Below are 21,149 nucleotides of genomic sequence, written 5' to 3' on the forward strand. Positions count from 1 at the left end.
TTGACTGTGAGTGCACGGATGCGCGCGTATGTGTGTATCTTCGAATTTAATTGATATTTTTATACCATACTATTTGCATTCAATTGTATAATTGTACGAATTTCATTATAATTGTACGTGCTTCTCTCATTGAAATTTTTTGACGACGGGTAACTTTCGCGAATAAGTTTCGCGGATACGAATAATTTTTTCCCCAATTCACGCACCGATGCGTCTCACCCACGCATGCATGTATATACAGGCATACAGGCTTGAGTGCGTGTGCACCGGTCACGACGCAACAGGATCCGTGTCTTCTCGGCTGCAGTTTAGAGCCCCGTCACACATCCTCCCGCTTCGTTCTCGCTTCGTAACCACCTACACCGTAATCGCGCCGCTCGCGCGCTTCGTCGTCTCTTCGTGTGTGCGGTTCATTCATCCACGTCGCCGTGTTCACGCGTCCATCCACACGCACACATACACGACGACATTTCGCGCGGTCAAGCCCGACGACGACGACGATGACGATTTACGCGGTCAAGCCCGACGACGACGATTGTGAATGAAATAGTTGGATCTGTCAGTGCCAACTATCACGTCGTTCCCGGCGTACACGGTGCCTCTCTCTTAGATCTTATCTAAGTCCTCGTGCACGTTATGCGTAAGGCATAGTAAGTGACCGCGAAAAGAGAACGCGATATTAGTCCGACCTAAAGGTCGCGCATCATTCAAGGCTCGAAACCGCTCTAATCTTGGTGAGTTCGATTCTCGATGCTGCGGACGTGTAAAGAAGCTCGATAGTATTTGCAATCGTAAACTGGTCAACAGAGAAAACAATTTAAATATTTAAAAAAAGAAAAAATATGTTTTCCGAGTATATCATTAAAGAATGAGAACAATAGTCAATTATAATACAAAAGCTACAAAATGCATAGCCTGATTGAATATGAAGCGAGAGAACGGCAACATTTTTTTATAATCTTTTTTTTCCTGTTATTCCCGTGCAAAACTTGAGTATATTTTTGTATTATTTTTGTATTATTCTAAATAGGGAATTTATTATATTAAATGCGGCAAAAAAGAGTGTGAAGAAAAAAATACGACTGGACACATATACCTTTTAATTCAGTTCGACCCTGAACTACTTTTATAATCTAATCGCTGAATTATAAAAGTGACAAGGGTTACTGTTTCTAGGGACTCGCTGATAAATCAGTTTCAATTCTCGTGCGTCGTCTTCGGGATTTTTATTTATTTATTTTTTTTTTTTTATGTAATTCTCACTAATATTCTGGAAAATTTTCTGTCGAATGATAGCACGGAGAGACGACCGATAACGACTATGAAGTAATCGACCGCGCGATAACACAGTCATTAACGAAAGATGCGCCGTGATCTCTGATACTAAATATATAATAATTACAAGCTGAAAAGCTGCTGGATCGAAGAATGATTCCAGTCACTACAAAGTTTCGTCACCGGCTTCTTTTCCGTTCGTAGCGTTCGCGAGTTTCGGATTTATTACGATAACTGGTTTTGGGCGATCGCGACATAATTTATGTCTGCATTCCAATCGTTCTGGGATTCTTCTTTCAAGATGATTAAACTCAGATAAAAGCAGAGTGCTATTCGCTACATCCATTTCGACAGATAGAAAAGAAGTTATAAACAAGTTCATCGGAGGGATCACCGATCTCTGCAGCCTCCTATGGACCATCAAGCGAAAATCGAATGAGTGCTCGCACGTGCGCGATCGTCAAAATGCAAAGTGGCACCGCGGACTCTTTGGCCGCGAGGACGAGCGAACGCATCATCATCACCATCATCCGGTGCAGCTGACCACCGTGTAAGTAAAACAACAATAATAACAAATATATCAGAGAAAGAGAAAGAGACCACCCGCGCGAAAAACTATTACACCTCGCATGCGATCTCCATCCGGCGACGAAAATAAAATAATCGCGGCGACGCGCGCAGAAGCGAGCGACAGCCTGGTGGATAAGATACACCGGGAGAGGCGAGGTATCAGAGCGGTATGTTAAGTTATTGCCCGTCATGGTCGAACTTAAACACGTGGAGTAATTTATCAATCTACGAATATGTTACGGAAGCGCTTAGGCGCTCGTGTCGCCCGGAGAGCGGGTTCGTCCCGATGGAAAAGCGTCCCGATGTAAAGCGCGAAAACGGGCTCCGGAAAAATTTGCAGCTCTGGTAACAAATCCACTTGGACACTGATAACGAGGTAGAAATTTGACGTAAAATTTTTAATGCATTTATGCATGTACATACAATGTGCGCGGTATCCAAAGATACGGAGAGGTGTCACGATATATTGAGTGATATAAAATATAAAAAGAATACTTGCTCGTGAAATATCTAATCTTTATTAGCTTACAATTAGTCGAACAAGTTGGACTAATTATATAGAGATGAAAGATTGAAGAATTAATACAAAAGCACCGTGTTGCAAAAATCTCTCATCTTTATTATTAAAATAAATTTAAAATTTAAGTGATAGTGTAAAATTAGAAGATCCATAATTTACGCGATACGCATAAATAATACGTGACGCGCCCGTAAAAATGTCTTATCTGTACCCACCCGTGGCAATTACATATGTAATACATATGTTAGTCCCATTTTGATACGATACGTTCATGAGAGCGTAAAAATGAGAATTTAATTTTTTTTAACACAATGTGTATAAAATGACAACGAGGAGCGCGTGGCCGAGACGAGCGTGTAAAAATATCACACGACGAAGAAGGCAGCGCCAAATCGCTCGCGTGTGGTCCATCGCGTCAAGATCTCCTCTTGAATTGCACGCGATAACACTTTGTGTAAAATAGTCGCGAGTTTCATCAAAAAGACACCGGCGTAACTCGAAATTGATAACTGTTTGTTTATTGTCATTAAATCGGCCTAATCGCTACCTATCATGTTATGATATGTTCGAGAAAGCAATTGGAGAACGAGAGCGCGAGACTGATTCGATTAATCGGTTTATTAATTAGTCTATTAAATATTTTAACTATTAATTTTTTACTGAAATTTCGATTAAACTTTTAAATGAAATTGCAGTCGAACAATTTGTATCTTTGCATTATCTTTTGCATTATTCATAGCTAGATTTTTTACATACTTTATTTTTAACTTATCTTATATCTATATAGAAAGTTGATGGAGATTTAATGATGATGAGTTTACTTAACGGAACAATCATGTTTCCCGTTTAGTTGCTCAATCGTGTGTTATTTGTGTACCCGGCTTTATTATATGGTATAAGGGTCCGTAATTGAAGAAGCAAGTATAAGATAGCACTTGCGTAATGCTGTCTCACAATCAGTGATGCTCTTATTGTTGTCCGCTAACGTGTTTACGATACGTAGGTGGTGCACGTGTAAGAACAATAAAAGAATACTCATACAATGAAAGGATTCAATATCGGTATAATATTATCGGAAGTCGAATTATCGGAAGCGTAATTAGAAGTCACGGTCTAAAAAAAATTTAATGAGCTATCCAGTATATATATTTGCGCCACGCGCTCCAGGATACATCCATTTTGTCACAGCTTGCAGAAATCTATCATTTCACGATGTTCTTGAAATAAATTATTTATACTACCGTATAAAAATTTCCCAGATCGAATAAATTTAAATTGCAAACGCATTTTAATTAACACTCGACAGTTAAATTAATTTCTTAAAAAAATAATTATAAATTTTATTAAATTGTTGCGCATTATTTCGTTATACTATGAGAAATTAGAAAATAATTATCAACATTTAATCTGAGTTGCGAGACCGAACATATGATCAATTAATTGATGATGATGGTGCTCCGTTTAAAGCAAATGAATCTTGTCATGTTTGAATGACATACGCAATATCCATCGATGCTTTGAACAGTCTCATGAATTTAGCAATTAGTATGCCAATTATATTATAAGCCAGTCATATCACCACGTGCACTAACGTCGATTTAAAACCTAGCATTTAATTTATCACCGTTCATTCGGATTACATAATAACCATTTATTATGTCATAGTTTCTCATTTTTAATTATGTCTTGTTATCTTTATTATGTGTGTTAGGATGTGATTGATACCATGGGCGCCCATGGGGGGGGGGCAAGGAGGGGCATATGCCCCCCCTTGGATTTTAATATTTTAATATTTTCAATTTAGAATAATTTTATAATTGTCAACCAAATAATTTTTTGTTTGAAATTTATAACATAAATATATATCGAAATAGTGTGGTGTGTGTGTGTACACCACTCACACAAACACACACACACACACACGTACACCTGCCTATATGTACACTCTGCCCCCCCTAGAAAAAAGTTATAAGGGCGCCCATGATTGATACACATGTTTACAATATATCTGCAACAATTTATTTTTTGCTTTTTAAATTATTTATTCATACTTTGATACTACGAGATCTATAAAGAAGATTATAATTGCAATATAACATAGTAGCATTAATGCAGATAATTCTTTTCATATCTATAACGCACGTTTATAATGAATGAGAAGCGAGTGACATATATTGACTTAACGACACTGATCTGATGTCAAGTTAAAATTATTTTTTAAATTATTTATTTATGCTGCATGCGATCTATCTGCAGCGAAAAATTGTCAAAGAACGAATATTAACTTTTAAAATACACAACATATTTATATAGAGAAGCGTAGCCTTAGCAAATGCACATTTTATATTGCATATACAATATACGTTATTTTCTACGTAATATTCTAGCACTAAATTAATAGTCACACAAAATCTATAGTGACAATTGTAATTGTAAATACGTAACATTGATATGTATGCAATCGTACTATTTTATCATATCTATATAATACATGCCTATAACACACGTTGATAACGAATGAGAAGCGAGTGACATACTGACCTAACGAGACAGATCGGGTGTCGGGATAAAATCTCACATCTCTATTTATACAGACAGGAGAGAATCTACGCGCGACTATAAATTACATGTGGGTATGCGCTGTTTTATTGAAATTGTCGCGGAAAAGCGTCGCGTATTTGAATGCGTTTCAGTTACACCAGGTTTATTCAAGTCCGGTTTCAATGTCGACCTTTGTCAAGTCAAGAGCGGACCTTACGTAATCGGCACTTTAAAAGGAACCACGAAAGGTATGCGTGTGCAAGTAGACCAATTATACTGTTTTAAGTCGGATATAAGTCTAATCCTACGCTTACGAAAGAATGAGAGAGAGAGAGAGAGATCGCGTTAAAAAATAAGTCTTCTGCAAAACAATTTGACAAAATTTGATAAAATATATATAATAAAATATCAAAACTATCATATTATTTCTCTATTTCTCTATTCTTCTATTTTTTCTCCTTAAATTTTTTAATTAATTTAAATTCGCGCGCGCGCGAAATATTCTCCAAAAGAAAAGAAAACAGTTCAAAAGAATCACAAAGAAACGAGAAGAATATATTGAAAAAAAGATATTGAAAATCTTAAAATTATAAATGATTAAAAATGAAGAGTCTTTGGCCACCTGACAAGATAGAAATATATGATTAGAGTCGATTGAATCAATTGCAAATGGACTTCAATAAAGCATGAAGTCTTGGACAACATATGTGAAACAAAAATCATTGAATTCAAACTGATAAAAATTAAAGTTTTATTTTAAATTTTAAATAATTTAAATTTCAAAAAAGGAGTCTCTAATTCTCTCTCAATCATTATTCAATTTTACGTTCTACTTAAATATACGTCTACAAAATTAGCGCGCCTTGCGCTACCACGATAATGAAAAAATTATCCGAACAATTTCAATTCAACGGCGCATTATCGTTGCTCAAAGTTGTGCGACAAACAGACGATAGAGTAATCGATAACGTCTAAACGATCGGACGCAGTGCCATAGAAATGTTGTTAATAATGTTTCTCTGCTGCTCTTGCGACCGCAATATCGGCCTCGCCATTCGGACATAAGATATCGCGCACGAATCGTGCCTATATAATAAGTACACGGAAGTGCGATTGTTCATTACATTCCTCGATAAGACATCGATTTGTACTGTCAACTCGATTGTGAATTCGCAGTGCAAAGCAAAATCGCGAGGAGAACTAATGGTCTCATTGAATGGACAAATTTATTTATATATTTACATGGAGAAAAATATTTAAAAAATTACAATATAATGTAAAACATATATGCATACATACTCGTACTAACATATAAGAGAAAAATCACGATTATATTTAATAATAAATCACATTTTTATATTATTATATATTTAATATAATATTATATATACAGATTATATTTTTTACAAAGCAATATTGTAATTATTTGAATATTTTGATGCACAAACAAATGCATAATCATTAAAACAAACAATAGAACAAATGCATAATTTTGCAATTTTTACTAGAACAACACAAACGCGCGCTAATATAATTTTTATTACATACTATTATTTTAAAATTTAATTAACAAATTAACGTTTTAATCGGCTGATTTCTGTCAAAAATATTAATAAAGCGTTAATTTGCTAATTAAATTTTAAAATAATAATAGGTTATAAAAATTAAAAAAGTAATATGTTAAAATGCCTTTTTTGCGATTAATATTTTTTGACAGAAATCAGCTGATAACTGTCAAAAATATTAATCGAGTTTAAAGTATTATAACATATTATTTTTAAAACATAATATTATTTTATTTTATTTTATTTTGGACAAACTGTCAAACTGCTAACCCTCGCGATGACAGCCTTTTTGGAAAGGGATAGTAATAAATATTTTAATGTTACATATATTTCAGCTTTACAATAAATTGTAAAAATTTTTTTTTTTTCATGTAATTTGTATATGTAAAATTCTCTCCGTATATAAGATGAAGATTATGGATTAAACAAGTGATTTAACTAAAATAGACTATGATATAGTCAAGAGTAGCCAGAGAATGATACCTGATCACGAGAAGGAAACTTGATCGAATTCGTAAGACGATATCTCGAAAAGTAATTATATAATATTATTAATAGTGTAGCGCCGATCATGTCAATTGCTAAATCTAAACGAGATGCACATCTTCGCCTTGTTGATCGAAGTGATCACGTTAAGTGAATAGTATTCTGCAAGCTTATCACTACTCGATACCGTACGCGTTAGCTGGGATTTGCGTAATTAGATGAGCAAACACATCGATCTGTCACGTTTTCCGTGGAATGACCGAATGTTATTCATATCGAGGTGCGAATTGCAAACAGTCGCGTGTCGTTAATGATGTCGTTAAAGATGCGGTCATCGAGTTTTTAGCACTTATCGATCTTATCGTAGTTTCTACATTTTTATCTTAAATAGTATAACCAGCCTTATTGATCTCAGACATGCTAAGTTTAAATTCCAATTAAAAGCATGGATTCTTTCAACAATTTTATTTTTTACTGCATTATTATTATAATGGCTTTAATGTTCTTTTCATATTTCCTCAAAGATTTTACTTGTATTCTGATAATTAGACATTGATTGATCGCTTCCGATGATTCTTTTCATTCCTTCATGATATCCATTCGCGTGCATGTTTGACGTCAAGTGCTTGCACGAACAGAAAATTCACAAATGTTTCAGCGGAGTAATAATCAGAAAAATGAGACCGCGTATGACATAATCCTCAAGTTATCAGAATACAAATTGTCGTATCACGAATGGTCGAATTTGCCGCTCTTACACAGGATACAGTCATAGACGGGCCAGTGAATTCGCCCGTCATTGACCGACTGACTGTCATGAGTGAATTTTAAACCGCTCCACTTTAAATAAGGATTACACTGAATGAGAGATGCGACATTAGATCGATAGAGATTGTAATTTCAACCTTTTCGTGGAACGTAATAGAAGAAATATATGTAACATTTTTTTCTGAAGAGAAACCGAATTAGTTCAATCTATAAATATGTATACATATGTCTATTGTTAGTATATGTTAGTATCATCATTATGGTATCATTCAAAATTGCATCATCTCTCATTAATTTAATTGGCAATTCCTTTGAATTCTGAAGTTTACATAAGTAATCGAGCAATCGATCGACGCAATTATATGCTTTTTCCCCATCGTGTTCACGGTCAATACATTTATCGACGTAGTGCTAATACGATACTGCGCATGTAAAATCGAAATTAGAAGGCAAAAAAAGATTATGATGAAATAAGGATATCATAAAACGTAATAAAAAAATAGAACACTAATTTGGCAATTGCGAAAGTCGTTCTCAGAAATAGAATCTGATTTAAAATGATGAAGAATCGCGAATTCTTGGAGAAACTCAATCTAACTTTATACAAAACGTAAATAAAATTATAAGCGAAAAATTAAAACACTATATGATTAATGCGTTTATATTTTATATCTATATGTCTTTCCTCTCTTTTGATACCGCTAATATCTTAGAGATAAAATGGAAAGAAAATATATATTTTTTTTATAAGTCGTTCCATATAATGCATGTAAAAATATATTACGTAAAAGTATACTTAATGAGCTTTGCTCTTCCAGGAATAAATTTAGAAAATCAATATCAATCTCTCCTCGCGTTGGCGGAAGTCATCGCGTATAAACAGCATTGAATATGAGCATTGCTTGTAGTTTTCGACAATTTATGCATTTGTATCACGACAATTGGGTCTTGATACGCGACATTTATATAATGTGTAATTGTATATTAAATTTTTAAAAATCACTCTCATTACGTTGCGCTTGTGAAACTAAATAAAAAATGCATTAAATGAATGAAATAACAAGAAATAATTAGAAAAATTATCAATTATGATAATTATAAGAAAACATAAGAAAGAGTGGAGAGTATTAAGGATTTGTTCTAATTATTTTATTGATAATTTATTATAATTGAAAACTTTGCTGTAACATAAAAAACATAAAACATAAAAGAAAAGTTTGTTCAATGCTAATTCGCAATCTATTCGAATACTATAATCGATAGTATAATTATGTCTAACATATGCGCTTAATGTCTATGACGCTTTAATGAGCTCGAAACATTAAAAAAAATCACGGATTATTGTTGCCGAGATAAATTAATACTATCATCGAATTACAACGTATAAAAGCAAATCGGAAAATCGCAAAAAATTATAGAAAATGAAGGCGATTGTGTAACTCGTAATGCGCCATAAACTCATGAATGAACCAGAAGTTTCCATATGCATCAGCTGGTGATTGATGACGTAACGGTCGTAACCAATACTTATATAACATACGTGTGACGTTACTCGTTAGGAAAGGTATAGAATATTGCTCGCCACATTGCACACATTTAAGAAATTTCTAGGAATTTTTGAAAAAAATATTAAGCGCCATTAGCAAGATGATAAGAGAGAAAGTATCGATTAGTTATCAATACTTTTTCTTCTATCATCTTGCTTGTGTGCTCACATGTTTTTAGAATATATATTTAATTTCGATTTTCAACAATATAAAAAAAAATCATTAAAATGAACGAATGATATTAAGAACGAATCTTTCAGATTATTAAAAAAATAAGAACAATTCAGAGAGAAAACCATAAAAATAGAATGCAATTTGAATGCATTTTCTGAATCGAGATGTCGCACGATGAGGTAACTTCTCGCGATAGGGCATTGTCAGGCAATGTCACTAGGATTTCTAACGCGTAGGCGATCTTTCTTTATTTTTAGAGAACGATGAAAAATAGATAAACTCACACAAAGAGCTTAAAATAATAGCATCGATAACACAATGCGATTCGAATGTACCGGAACGATGACGTAACCGTTGACGACGGGTCGTCCCGAGTGACGTCACGTTGGGGTTTCGAGCACGAAGACGACACTTCCAGACGTCTGTGAATGAAGGGTTCGCTATTGGTGTACAGACATGAGAGTAGCATCGAGTTTGCGGACTGACTGAAAAGTGGCTCGGATCGATAAACGTGCGTCTGCTCCGTCCGGCGCGCAACCGACACACACACATATACACACACATACACACATATGTACAAAGACACATGTATCCCCAAACTAGTTTTAAGGAGGCATGCATGCACGCGGACACGATGCACGATCGCGATCAGTCGCGATGTAACCGCAGCGTGAGACGGCCTCGCACCAGGCCATCGGGTGACCGCTCAGATGCTCGACGTAGGCTGATCTCGCGCCGAAGAACCGATCACCGGTCACCAAAGCCGGCGATCAGCGACCTGTGACACAGAAGGGGGTCCAACGTGGGCCTCGTCCTTGGGAATCGTCGGGGGGGTCCGTCTGGGACCACGCCTGAGGAATCAGGTACGGGCGGAAGGGTCGGAAAAGCCATTCCAAGTCGAAACTCGCTAATCTAACGCGAGATGCTTTAGCGAAAAAATATTTACTTTAGAGGCGAGGTTTGTCAACTGCTTTCTATTCAGCAATTTCCGCGGATTAATATTCAGCAAGTAATGGATCAATTTTTAAACATCGTTACAAGTTTTATGTCATGAATAGAATGTAATTGTGTGCGAAGCAAATTTTTCGGAGTTTAAGAGAATCAAAGCGATAGAGAATGATTGAAAAGTTGAGTCCAGCAATCTCTAATTTATTTTTTAAAGAAAATTTGGAAAAAAAGTGAATCCTAAAATTTAAAAAAATTAAATTTTAATTGATTTCTTTAACATGTTGAAAATAAATTCAGATTGCTATTTTTTGAAGCAGATCCTTCAGCTTCTTGCAAACACCGCGATTTTCTTTTATCAGGGCGTTACCTCGATGCTGGATTCAGGATAGATAACCGGTATTTCGGATACATAGATAATCGTCGATAAGCTTCATTTAACATATTTCTGAACATTTTTTTCGAAATTTAAAACTGATTAAAAACTGATTAAAAACATTCGAACGTCAAATGAAAACGCACGTGTCAATATCCAATTTGTGTGAATGTTGTTCGGTCGTTATACCTGTTTACTGTCAATTCGAAAAACGATGACGAACGCAAAATGCAGATAATGCAGAGAATTCCATCAAAGTTTCTCCGTAGATTTAATCTTACGTTAAGATTACAAGAACTCATGTAAATCGCGCAACGAAACATGCTTTTACCTCGCTTGTCGATCGATGCGTGACGCAAAGAGCAGCTGATCAGACAATGAATATCAAATGCGATCGCGCGGTCGATTATAGGACGGTTCGTGACATTTAACATTGATTCTTATTGAAAACTGCAGCATAATTATATCGATCATTCCAGATCTTCTTTTTACTTGATATAGGAATAAAAAAATTATAAATATTGCAAAAATGTACCGATTAATCTATTCATCAATATATACAATTGATGCGGGATGAGGGAATAAATTTTAAAAAGAGAACTGCAGATTTCTAAATTTTTTATATCATATAAGAATGAGTAGAGAAAGACAGAAGAATTCAACAGTTTTAAAATCAATCGCTGATCCAGACAATTAAATATTCAATTTTGAAATACATAAAATCTACGTCTATTTATTACACATTTATAAATAGTATAATGTACGAAAATTTTGTCCTCCTTTTTAATTCACAATGCAATATTAGTTTTCTCGAAGTATTGATGCTACATGTTTACACTTGTAAAAGCAAAGTTGCTTTTTTAATCAAACAATCACACGGTCTGGCCTTGATCGAGCAGTTTACAATCTCAATTTCCGCGCGTAAGGTTGCCACGCGATTGAACATCGTTATCGTTATCGTCGCGACGTTTTCGTCAGCGATGATGTCGAAGCATGTCCAGTGATGTCCATTCCACATTTCGGATATTGATTGCCAAATCTGACGCCCGCGTAAAAATCAATCTGCAGTTGGATCGTCATTATTGCTAGACGAAGATAAGAAAATTAAATGAATTATTGCATCGCGAATGACTTATTAAAATGCACGGTTATCTCGCTTATTATGCACGCAACTTATTATAATATAATCAATGTAAAACGCGTTCACGGTAGTAATATTGTAAAATAGATTATTATACTGATTTCGTTCCGAGACGTAATTCAAGCAGGAGGAAATTGAGCATGTTAGATGTTAATTAGCGGCACACGTGGCTCGTATAAAACATTTATTCATGATATTATCTGCTTGATATACACGATAATGTTTATTCACATAAATACAACGCAAATCACAGAATTGTGTAGAAGAGTTTCAGCACATGACGAGATTATTTCATAATGTCTTGCTTAGGCAAAAAAGTTAGAAATAATATATAAATAATAAATCATCAATGTAGAATCGATTCTCTCTGTGAAAGAATTAAATTCATTCGATAAAAATAATCGTTGATAATACGTCTTCGACGTAAAATTATTTTGATAAATGTCTGTCTGCGGCAAATTATTTTAAATATATATCGGCTTTGATACATTGAAGATTATGTGTGTTTGAAGATATCAATTTTTTCTTTAGAATTAAAAAATTATATTATTAATTTATTTTGCATAGTATCATGTATTAAACAGGTTTCGAGTCTTCTTAAATAATGAATTTATGGGATTCTGATTATAATATTTTACATGGTCTGCTAAACTTACGATTAGATTAACATGACGATTCTTTGACAGTGATCTTCCACAGGAAGAGGCCAGTTACCTTTCTTCTGGCACGTCGCTGATTGATATTTTGATTTTCGCCGTGATTAGCCGACAGCAGTTTCTCAAAGAATCTAATCAACTAGAGAGAAGAGGGAGATAGTGGCTCTTTTCCCGGCATAATTACGTAATTTACATTATTTGCGTCCTGAAATACAACTGTCGTCGTCGTCGTCGTCGTCGTCGTCGTCGCCGTCGCCGTCGTTGTCGGCGGCGTGAGCCTTATCATTCTCAAAGGAGAATGGCTATATATTCGCGGCAACAAGTTTCACGCAGCCCTCAGTAGGAAGATGATAGAGGGCCAGGTGCATCAACATCCGGTACGAGTGCCGCCCGACAAGTCACAACCGTCCCAGACTGCCAATACCGGCATCAAATTCGAAAAGTATGTGTTAAAAAAAATAATTGTGCAGAAAATATATCGTGCGCCTCACGTATCTCACGTAACGAGAATTAAAAATTTCGAATTAAAAACATTTTGAGCAAAATGCAGCGCGATCCATGTTTAGCGCATGAATGATTGAAGAAGTTGTAGGTGACAGTGTTTAAATAAAATCGTACGATAGAATTAATTATGGATTTACATATTTTACACGTGCCACAATTAACTAATCACACTCGCTCATTCATCTAGCATCGATTCGTCTCGCATCATTTAATCGAAACTGTGATTTTTAATTTTTTCATCATCCGAACTTTAATTATCACGCAGTCTTAACTGACTTCGACTACGAAACTTAATGCGATAATATTGATCGGCAAATAAAAATTGCAATCAATATATGATTTAAAAAAATAAAATAATATTAAATTATGATAAATTTAAAAATTGCAATAGAAAACTTCTATCAAGAGCTGCTTTAGATTTATATCGATTTTCTATTTAATCGTCTTTAATTTTGTAGCTCGAAATCAGATGAAAGACAAATGTTCTGTATAATTGCGATATAACATTTCATTATTCCGTCACCGAATCATAGAATTACACATTTATCGATTTTGTTTGAAGGTATTGATAAATTGATTTCGTTCGAAAGTATTGATAAATCGTAACGTTTCGGCCTGACCATCCATTGACAACTGCAGCAAAAGATTAATGAGTACTTTCCAGATCGACATCTGTTCGACATCAGTCAGAAATATGTCTTTCTGTCGGCAGTGAGCAATGTAAGGAGCCCCTGCTTTCGGAGAAGCAGAACTCCCATAGGATGACACCGACCGATGGCCGGTCGCGGAGCACCTCCGAATCGAAGGAAACTAATACCAATGGACAGGCAGCTTCGGCGAATTCCACCACCGGTGGACACAACACCGAGGACAACAGCTTCGAGGTGACCATCTTCGACGAAGGCGCCGATGGCGGCCGGTTACCGGATGTCGTCGCCGAGAGTAAGCTCTACGGCGCGGCCGATGAGAACGAGCCGCTCGAATCGTACTTGGCGATCACCATCCAGGTCTTCATACCCTTTCTCATCGCCGGTCTGGGCATGGTGGGCGCCGGATTGGTTCTCGACCTGGTCCAAGTAATTAGTAAATTAATTTCAAATTAGCTTAATTTTAATTAACTTTGCATTGTTAACAAATCTTTGCTTCGTTTATTTACAGCACTGGGTAGTCTTTGAGAAAGTCAACGAGCTCATGATTCTGGTACCAGCACTTTTAGGACTGAAGGGTAATTTAGAAATGACCCTGGCGTCGCGTCTTTCTACTCAAGCGAATCTCGGACACATGGACTTGCCGAAGGAGCAATGGCACATGATTATTGGGAATCTCGTCTTAATACAGGTGAGAGTAACAGATCACAAAATAGATTTTTCTAATGTAATCTAACGTAAAAAATTTTATTTTTGTAATCATACAATTTTTCTGCAGTTGCAATTATTTATGATTAATATACGCGAAATCAAACACAGGCCGTCAACAGAGCATCTGTCAAATACATTTGCATTATTCTGATAATACATATTCTAACGCTCTAGAATTAGATCAAACCGCAATGTAACAAGATATACTCCGTCAATCCTTTCGTATTTAGGTTCAGACTTTACTTTAGCGAAACTGGTTCTAACTAGATGTTCCACAATTAAACACTAATATTTACCATTCGTCATTCGAAAAAGAGTCATAACTTAAATACATTGCGAAACACATAATTCTATATCGTATAATTTTTTCTTGAAACTTCTATCTTCTACTATTTTGTTTTAATCGACGTTCTGGCTCTTTCTGATCACACGTTTTGCTTCTAGTTAAACAACTATGCGACGAAGCACGCGGAAAAGTTCTGCGCTATTAATCATCCGATTCCTTATCATCTAGCATCGTAAATATACCCGCAGATGCACGCATTACGTATTTTATGTTTAAGTTTAAGTTCAACCTTTTCCATTAATAAATTAGCGAATTTCCATTAGTTTTAAATCAGTGGCACGATATCCTCGTGACTTTGTTAATTTACAATAAATTTATGAAATTCGCGCATTATAAACAAATTGCTGCTATTTGCTCATTATGAAACGATCGTTATTGTTGATGCATCCTGGAAATCGTAAATTGTCACAGGATATTGTGATGTTATGCGATAATTTGATCAGTAGTTAACAGTTAATTGTGAAACGAGCCGGCGACACAATTCTGAGAAAGTAAGCAACGTTTTTCCTATATAGCCGTTCGATTTAGCAAATTGAGCTATGAGCTCCGGCTGTCTTATCACACTGGCGCCACGATTTTATTTGGCCTTCGGGAAGCCGACTGTTTGCTGTACGATCTTTCGTGAGCACGATACATGGTTGGTTATTTCGTAAAACATCGCGCTTTAAACGATATGTGTATTTTCATATCGTGAATCAATATCTATACGAGATAAGTTATGATATACATTTGAAATTTCTGTATAAAATTAGAAAATTCTCACAGAATATAAAAAGAATCACATCATATTAAAATTCTGCACAAACTTTTCTTTTATATTATTTTTTAATTTTTTTCCACAGCATTCACTAAATATTTTATAAATTAAATATTATTAAACACTTTTATAATTTTCTACTCTATAATTATCTATTCTCCAAAGTGAGCATCAGAAAAAATTCAAGAGAAATAAGTAAGAGAATCTCTCTGTTTCTCTCACTTCACAAGTTTTTATTGTATAGATCTGTTACTTTATAAACATAAAAGTTATCTCAATCTTGTAGTGCCAAGCAATAGTGGTGGGCTTCCTGGGTTCCGTGGTGGCGATCTTGATGGGTGCCTTCCGCAACGGCACGGTCTCCTTGGATCACGCCTATCTTCTATGCGCTAGTAGTCTGGTCACCGCGTCCCTCGCTTCCTTTGTTCTGGGCCTTATTACCGCGGGCGTAATCGTCTTCTCCCGGCATTGCCATATCAATCCGGATAACGTGGCCACGCCGATAGCCGCCAGTCTAGGCGACATCACGTCCTTGGCACTTCTCTCTTGGATCGCCACTGTGCTCTACGAGAGTATAGACAAGCAAGACTGGGTAGCGCCCCTCGTCATAGCCTGCTACATCCTTGTGACACCGCTCTGGGTGTGGATTGCCAAGAAGAACAAGTATACCAACGACGTGCTCTACTTTGGCTGGACGCCGGTCATGGTGGCTATGTTAATCAGCAGGTAAAAAGAGAAAGTCTTCGTCTTGTCGATGAATAATGTATCCATCAAAGGTTTATTGTTATCATATTTCAAGTAAAGCTCAAAGTCTGTAATATGCGAAATTTTTTACATAGTTGCGGCGGTCTCATACTGGAATTCATGGTATCGCGTTTCGAGAACCTGACGGTGTTTCAACCAGTCATCAACGGTGTCGGCGGAAATCTGGTGGCCGTCCAAGCCAGTAGGATATCAACAGCGCTTCACAAGCAAGCCGAACTTGGCACGCTTCTAATTCCACCAGGTCACACGCATCCCGTCATCTTCATCACTCCTATCGCTAGTTTCTTCGGGAAAGGTATTTCTTCATTCCCTGGATAAATAATCGGATTTTTTCCTCGTCATCAGGATACTCCTTCATCGTCATTTTCTTCCTTCAGGTATACACGCTAGGACGACGAGGGTCTTGATGACGATGGTGATACCGGGTCACATCATCTTCATTTACCTGATCAATTATATGAAAGACGGCAATACGTCGATGACGCCGCTCTTCGTCTTCGTTTACCTCTGCGCGGCGATGCTGCAGGTCGCGGCGCTCCTCTACATCGCCTTCATAATGATCCACTGGATGTGGAAACGAAAGATCGATCCCGACAACTCGGCTATCCCGTATCTGACCTCGATGGGTGACTTGCTCGGGATCAGCCTGCTTGCGATTGCCTTTCAATTTCTGTACCTGGTCGGAGATCAAGATTTCGACGCGCCCTGATCGTAGTAAGACTAATTTTTATGTGGCTATGAGCGCAGTTAACGACGATCATGGTAATTGATCACGTTAATTATTACTTGCATGCATAATTAAAGAATCTATCAGATAATTAAAACTGTTTTTCTAAGAATTTTTAATTATTAATCGTATTTGTGTAATAATGTGATTATATCTGCAGACTGCAGATATCGATCAAGGAAACATTTTTAAGATAAAATTTCTCAATAACTTGTTTTCAAAATAACTTGCAAAAATAAGCTGCAAAATTCTGAAATTCACTACAAATGCTTGGAAAAATCTATATTTCACGTATAGTATATTAGATTTCAAGTACTGGCAGTGAACTTCTAAACGTAGCCATAATGTTTGAGAAATATTAATTGTTCAAAGCGCATACCTTAATAAAACAATTTACAGATATTCGAATAAAACATATTGCATTTTTTTACAGGAAGTCATAAATTATATAATGTTTTCCGGCGGGCGACGGGCACAAGTTAAAGCTGTCGAAAGGGCATTCCTATGAGACTGTGGTCGTCTGAAAGTATATTCCACCGAACGCAATCTTCGACCTACCAGTCCGCCGATGAGTCTCACAAGGACGGGTCGGTATTTTACTTGACAAAGCATTAACGATTTGTCATTTTTTTATCTCGTCTTTTCGTTAAGAAATTGAGATTAATCATCAAATATATCGAGACTCCCTCCCTTTTCATATTTTATGAAAATTTATTCGTCAAATTATTTTCGGCAGAATCTTGTCCGATATCTCAGTATTTGATAATTGATAAATTTCTGACGAATGCAAAATAAAATAATGGATCATTAATGCTTTGTCAAGCCGAGCGGATATACTCAGGTTTTAATTAGCTACTAATATATCAGAAGATAACAAAAGTTAGTATGCCAGATTATAGTTATTACTAATATATTAAAAGATAATGAGATCAGTAGTACATGGCAAATTAATTCGAATAAAAAAAGTACGCTTAAATTTTTGCAAATAATGTTATCTTCAGAATTGGAGCCTAAAATCCGAGAATTAATTTCTTCAAAAACGACCGATGGATAAAGATAATATTAATATACATATATAACATTAAATTAATTATTTATTAAATAATAATGATAATTTTGCGAACGAACTTTCGGCAATATATGTTTGGCGATAAGATTTTGCTAATCCCAGAGCTTAGGTATATTTTAAAATTCAAGAACACAATTCTCGTAACAAACTGTAAAGGAAAAAAAAATTGAAGTAAAGATTTTCGAATTTCCTGAAATCGGAATAGAATAGAGTCTACAAAGTTACATATTAAATTACAATCGCGAAAATTGCGATAAAATTTAATATACAATTCTGATAGACTCTCATTCATCTTTTTGAGCTCAGCGAGAATTCTAGTTCTTCCATCAAGCACGCGTAAATAAAAAAGTACGTGTAATCATATACCAATTGCGCATGTGTCTTCGAATAGTTGCCTTCGTATACGACGAAATTTAGATAAGTATTTAGAAGCTGCCACGCGATCTATTTTTGGAAGCTTTAGAAGCTCTCGAATGTGCTCGATCCTGAAGTACTCGCTGCATAAACTATATATCTTAACTTTTGCACTGCAGTTAATCGGAATTTAGTCTTCCTCGTGCAGATAAGCAATCCCTACATTTTATTTTTTTCTAATTTTCAAAATTATTTGTTAAAAATATTCAGAAAGTCTTGTGATTTTATAAGAATAATCGTTGTAAAAAATAAAATGCATTATCGAGTAAAAAATTGAGCCGATGACGCAGGTCATCATAAGTTCGAGAGCCAGCAAAATCACACGGAATCTCGTGTGACAGAGTGATCGAAGATGATTTTTTGTGCTCACTAGTATTATCACTTTGTCAAGTATAAATGTATTTTCAAAATGTTTTAAACTTAGATAAGATTTTACATATATGGATGTACCGTAATACAAAAAAAGGGAACTGTTTGCAAGTTTCCAATAATTGAACCTTGATATTTCAAAAAAGACAAAAAAAGACAAAAGCGCAGTTGTTAAGGAAATATAATCCATCAATTTTACTCGATTAATCGTATCAAGATATCATTGCAAATTCTGCGAAAAGGGTGCAAAGATGATAATGTACGTGTGAATCTTGGTGAAATTGTGCACAATAGAGTAGCATCTCTTATTCGAGGAGAGATCAACGATGATGAGTAGCATTTCGCAACATAAAATGTGCATTTAGTTATAATGTCTAATTGACAATCTTTTGACATGAATAATTTAATTCACACACTGATTATAACACGTAGATTACAACACACGTTTCTTTGCGTTTAAAGATAAAGAGATTTTAACACATTCACAGCGACTCTGGTCGAGATTAATTTCATTCGGTACGTCTGTCAATTTATGTGAGTATTATACTGTATAGTATTGTAAATTACAATATTCCATGAAGAGAGAGAGAGAGAGAGAGAGAGAGAGAGAGAGAAAAAGCGTCGTTATATCCCCGTGTGTACATATTACTATGTATAATGTACGCATTTTATGTGTACGTTACGTATTAAGCACCGACGGGGACTAATATTTAATCTATGTGATAGGAAAAGGGATTTATATCCAAGATGATATCGCCTTTCGATACATATACATGTTCAGTATTATCGCTTTAATATTGCCTGGAAATGCGACTCTAGCAGATATATCCGGTTTCGCCGAAAGAAGATCGCGCGCACGCTTCTTTTGACACGTGTTTTCTAGCAAAACTGCGTTCAAGTCGATCCGATAATGATAGCACGATGCACTCTTGTATGAGAAAAAAAAAGATATTACAACACAATACGTTGCAGCTGCGATTAGCTTTGATTAGCATTAATTCATTCATTCACTGTCGAATTATTTCATTCGCTTCGACTCGCGATAGTTGCTCATCCACGAGTTTCATCAAAGACAATATTGCGAGATTAAGTATAAAATGCGAAAATGCGGTCGCGTATTTGCGAACGTAAATTTTCTTAAGTATTTTTCTTTTGCATGTATTTTGATATGCAATCGAGTACTTTAAACGGTGTTTATATTGATCGTCTATTGCTCGTGGCGCGATAGTGAATGTCATTTATTTCATTTTATAGAGCACAATATCCTCCTTTTCTTTTTTTATACACGTCTCTGTTATTTCTAACGAGCACAATAATTGTAATTATGGGTGAAAACGTGCTATAAATACGCAGACAATAATACGCAATCTGAAGATGACGGATGCATAAAGTATTTTGTATGTAAAAAGTTGAGCGAGTATATAGGATCCCTTGTACAAAATCGACTTTTGCAAATAAAAATGGAAAAGATATATATTTTAAATCATTTTTTTATTCTACTTGTGAAGAGAGGAAAATGATATCGCAAAGAAGAACGATGCTGCCACTCGATCGCCGGATTGCAAACTCTTGTCTCGATGTAATGTATCCCAAAAAACATAGTCATCTTTAGCATTGTCTGTCTAATCTAAAGTATATAGCGTTTAATCCCCGTAAATTAGAATGACGAGCGTACAGACAATAATAGCCCAAAGGAAAAGAGAAATATTTTATATACAATATCGTGTTAAATTGTAATTTGTAAACAATAGAACTGGATATTTTAACGGAGAAATCAAGCAGTGGTACTTCGGAAATATGTTCCTGTCTACATTACGTTAAAGTATATTAAAAGAAAAGAAGATAGGCATTTTGCATCCATTACAAATTACAATCAATTTCGCAAACATACTGGCGATATCTATAGTCAATTACGGCATGAATCGCATGAGTTTTATGACGACGAGCGTGATATAAAGTGATAATTGCGCAATGATATCCCGATGTCTAACTGAAATTAATTGCTTTTAACTGTTAAACACGAAATGATCGAGCAGCATAATAGTTGAAAAATATTTTGATGTAGATCTCATCGAAATGTAATTTTTTGTAAAATATGTACAAAGAAAAAAAATAAAATGTACAAAGAATGCTCTGAGCTTTCTTTTATACAACGATTGTATTTAATACATATATATAGTAAGATATATTAAATAGCGAAAGAAATAGAATAATTGTGAATCACATAAGATTTACAGTATATTATCTTGTTTTGATTCTGTTTTATTCCCTCCTGG

General features: G+C 35.3%; 1 protein-coding gene across 9 annotated transcripts; it reads left to right on the forward strand.

Annotated features, from left to right (window-relative positions):
* Window positions 1–25: 25 nt before the first annotated feature.
* Window positions 26–21,023, forward strand: LOC145940543 (solute carrier family 41 member 1-like). Of its 9 annotated transcripts, none has more exons than XM_083045806.1 (9): window positions 26–734; window positions 1,480–1,825; window positions 12,595–13,006; window positions 13,781–14,144; window positions 14,227–14,406; window positions 15,816–16,255; window positions 16,369–16,589; window positions 16,672–17,008; window positions 17,455–21,021. In XM_083045806.1, exons 3-8 carry the CDS (start codon window positions 12,912–12,914, stop codon window positions 17,001–17,003), a joined length of 1,632 nt encoding a protein of 543 aa, XP_082901932.1. In that variant the 5' UTR covers window positions 26–734; window positions 1,480–1,825; window positions 12,595–12,911; the 3' UTR covers window positions 17,004–17,008; window positions 17,455–21,021. The 9 variants fall into 9 exon arrangements, 8 of the variants coding, with proteins under 8 accessions (XP_082901932.1, XP_082901934.1, XP_082901931.1 ...); XM_083045808.1 differs by having other exon boundaries at window positions 1,577–1,825; XM_083045805.1 differs by having other exon boundaries at window positions 26–1,825.
* The last annotated feature ends 126 nt before the right edge of the window (window positions 21,024–21,149 follow it).

Source organism: Prenolepis imparis, unplaced genomic scaffold, assembly GCF_030444845.1.
Source record: "Prenolepis imparis isolate NDT839.2.m4 unplaced genomic scaffold, iyPreImpa1.0 SCAF_9, whole genome shotgun sequence".
In the NCBI taxonomy this organism is placed as follows: Eukaryota; Metazoa; Arthropoda; class Insecta; order Hymenoptera; family Formicidae; genus Prenolepis; species Prenolepis imparis.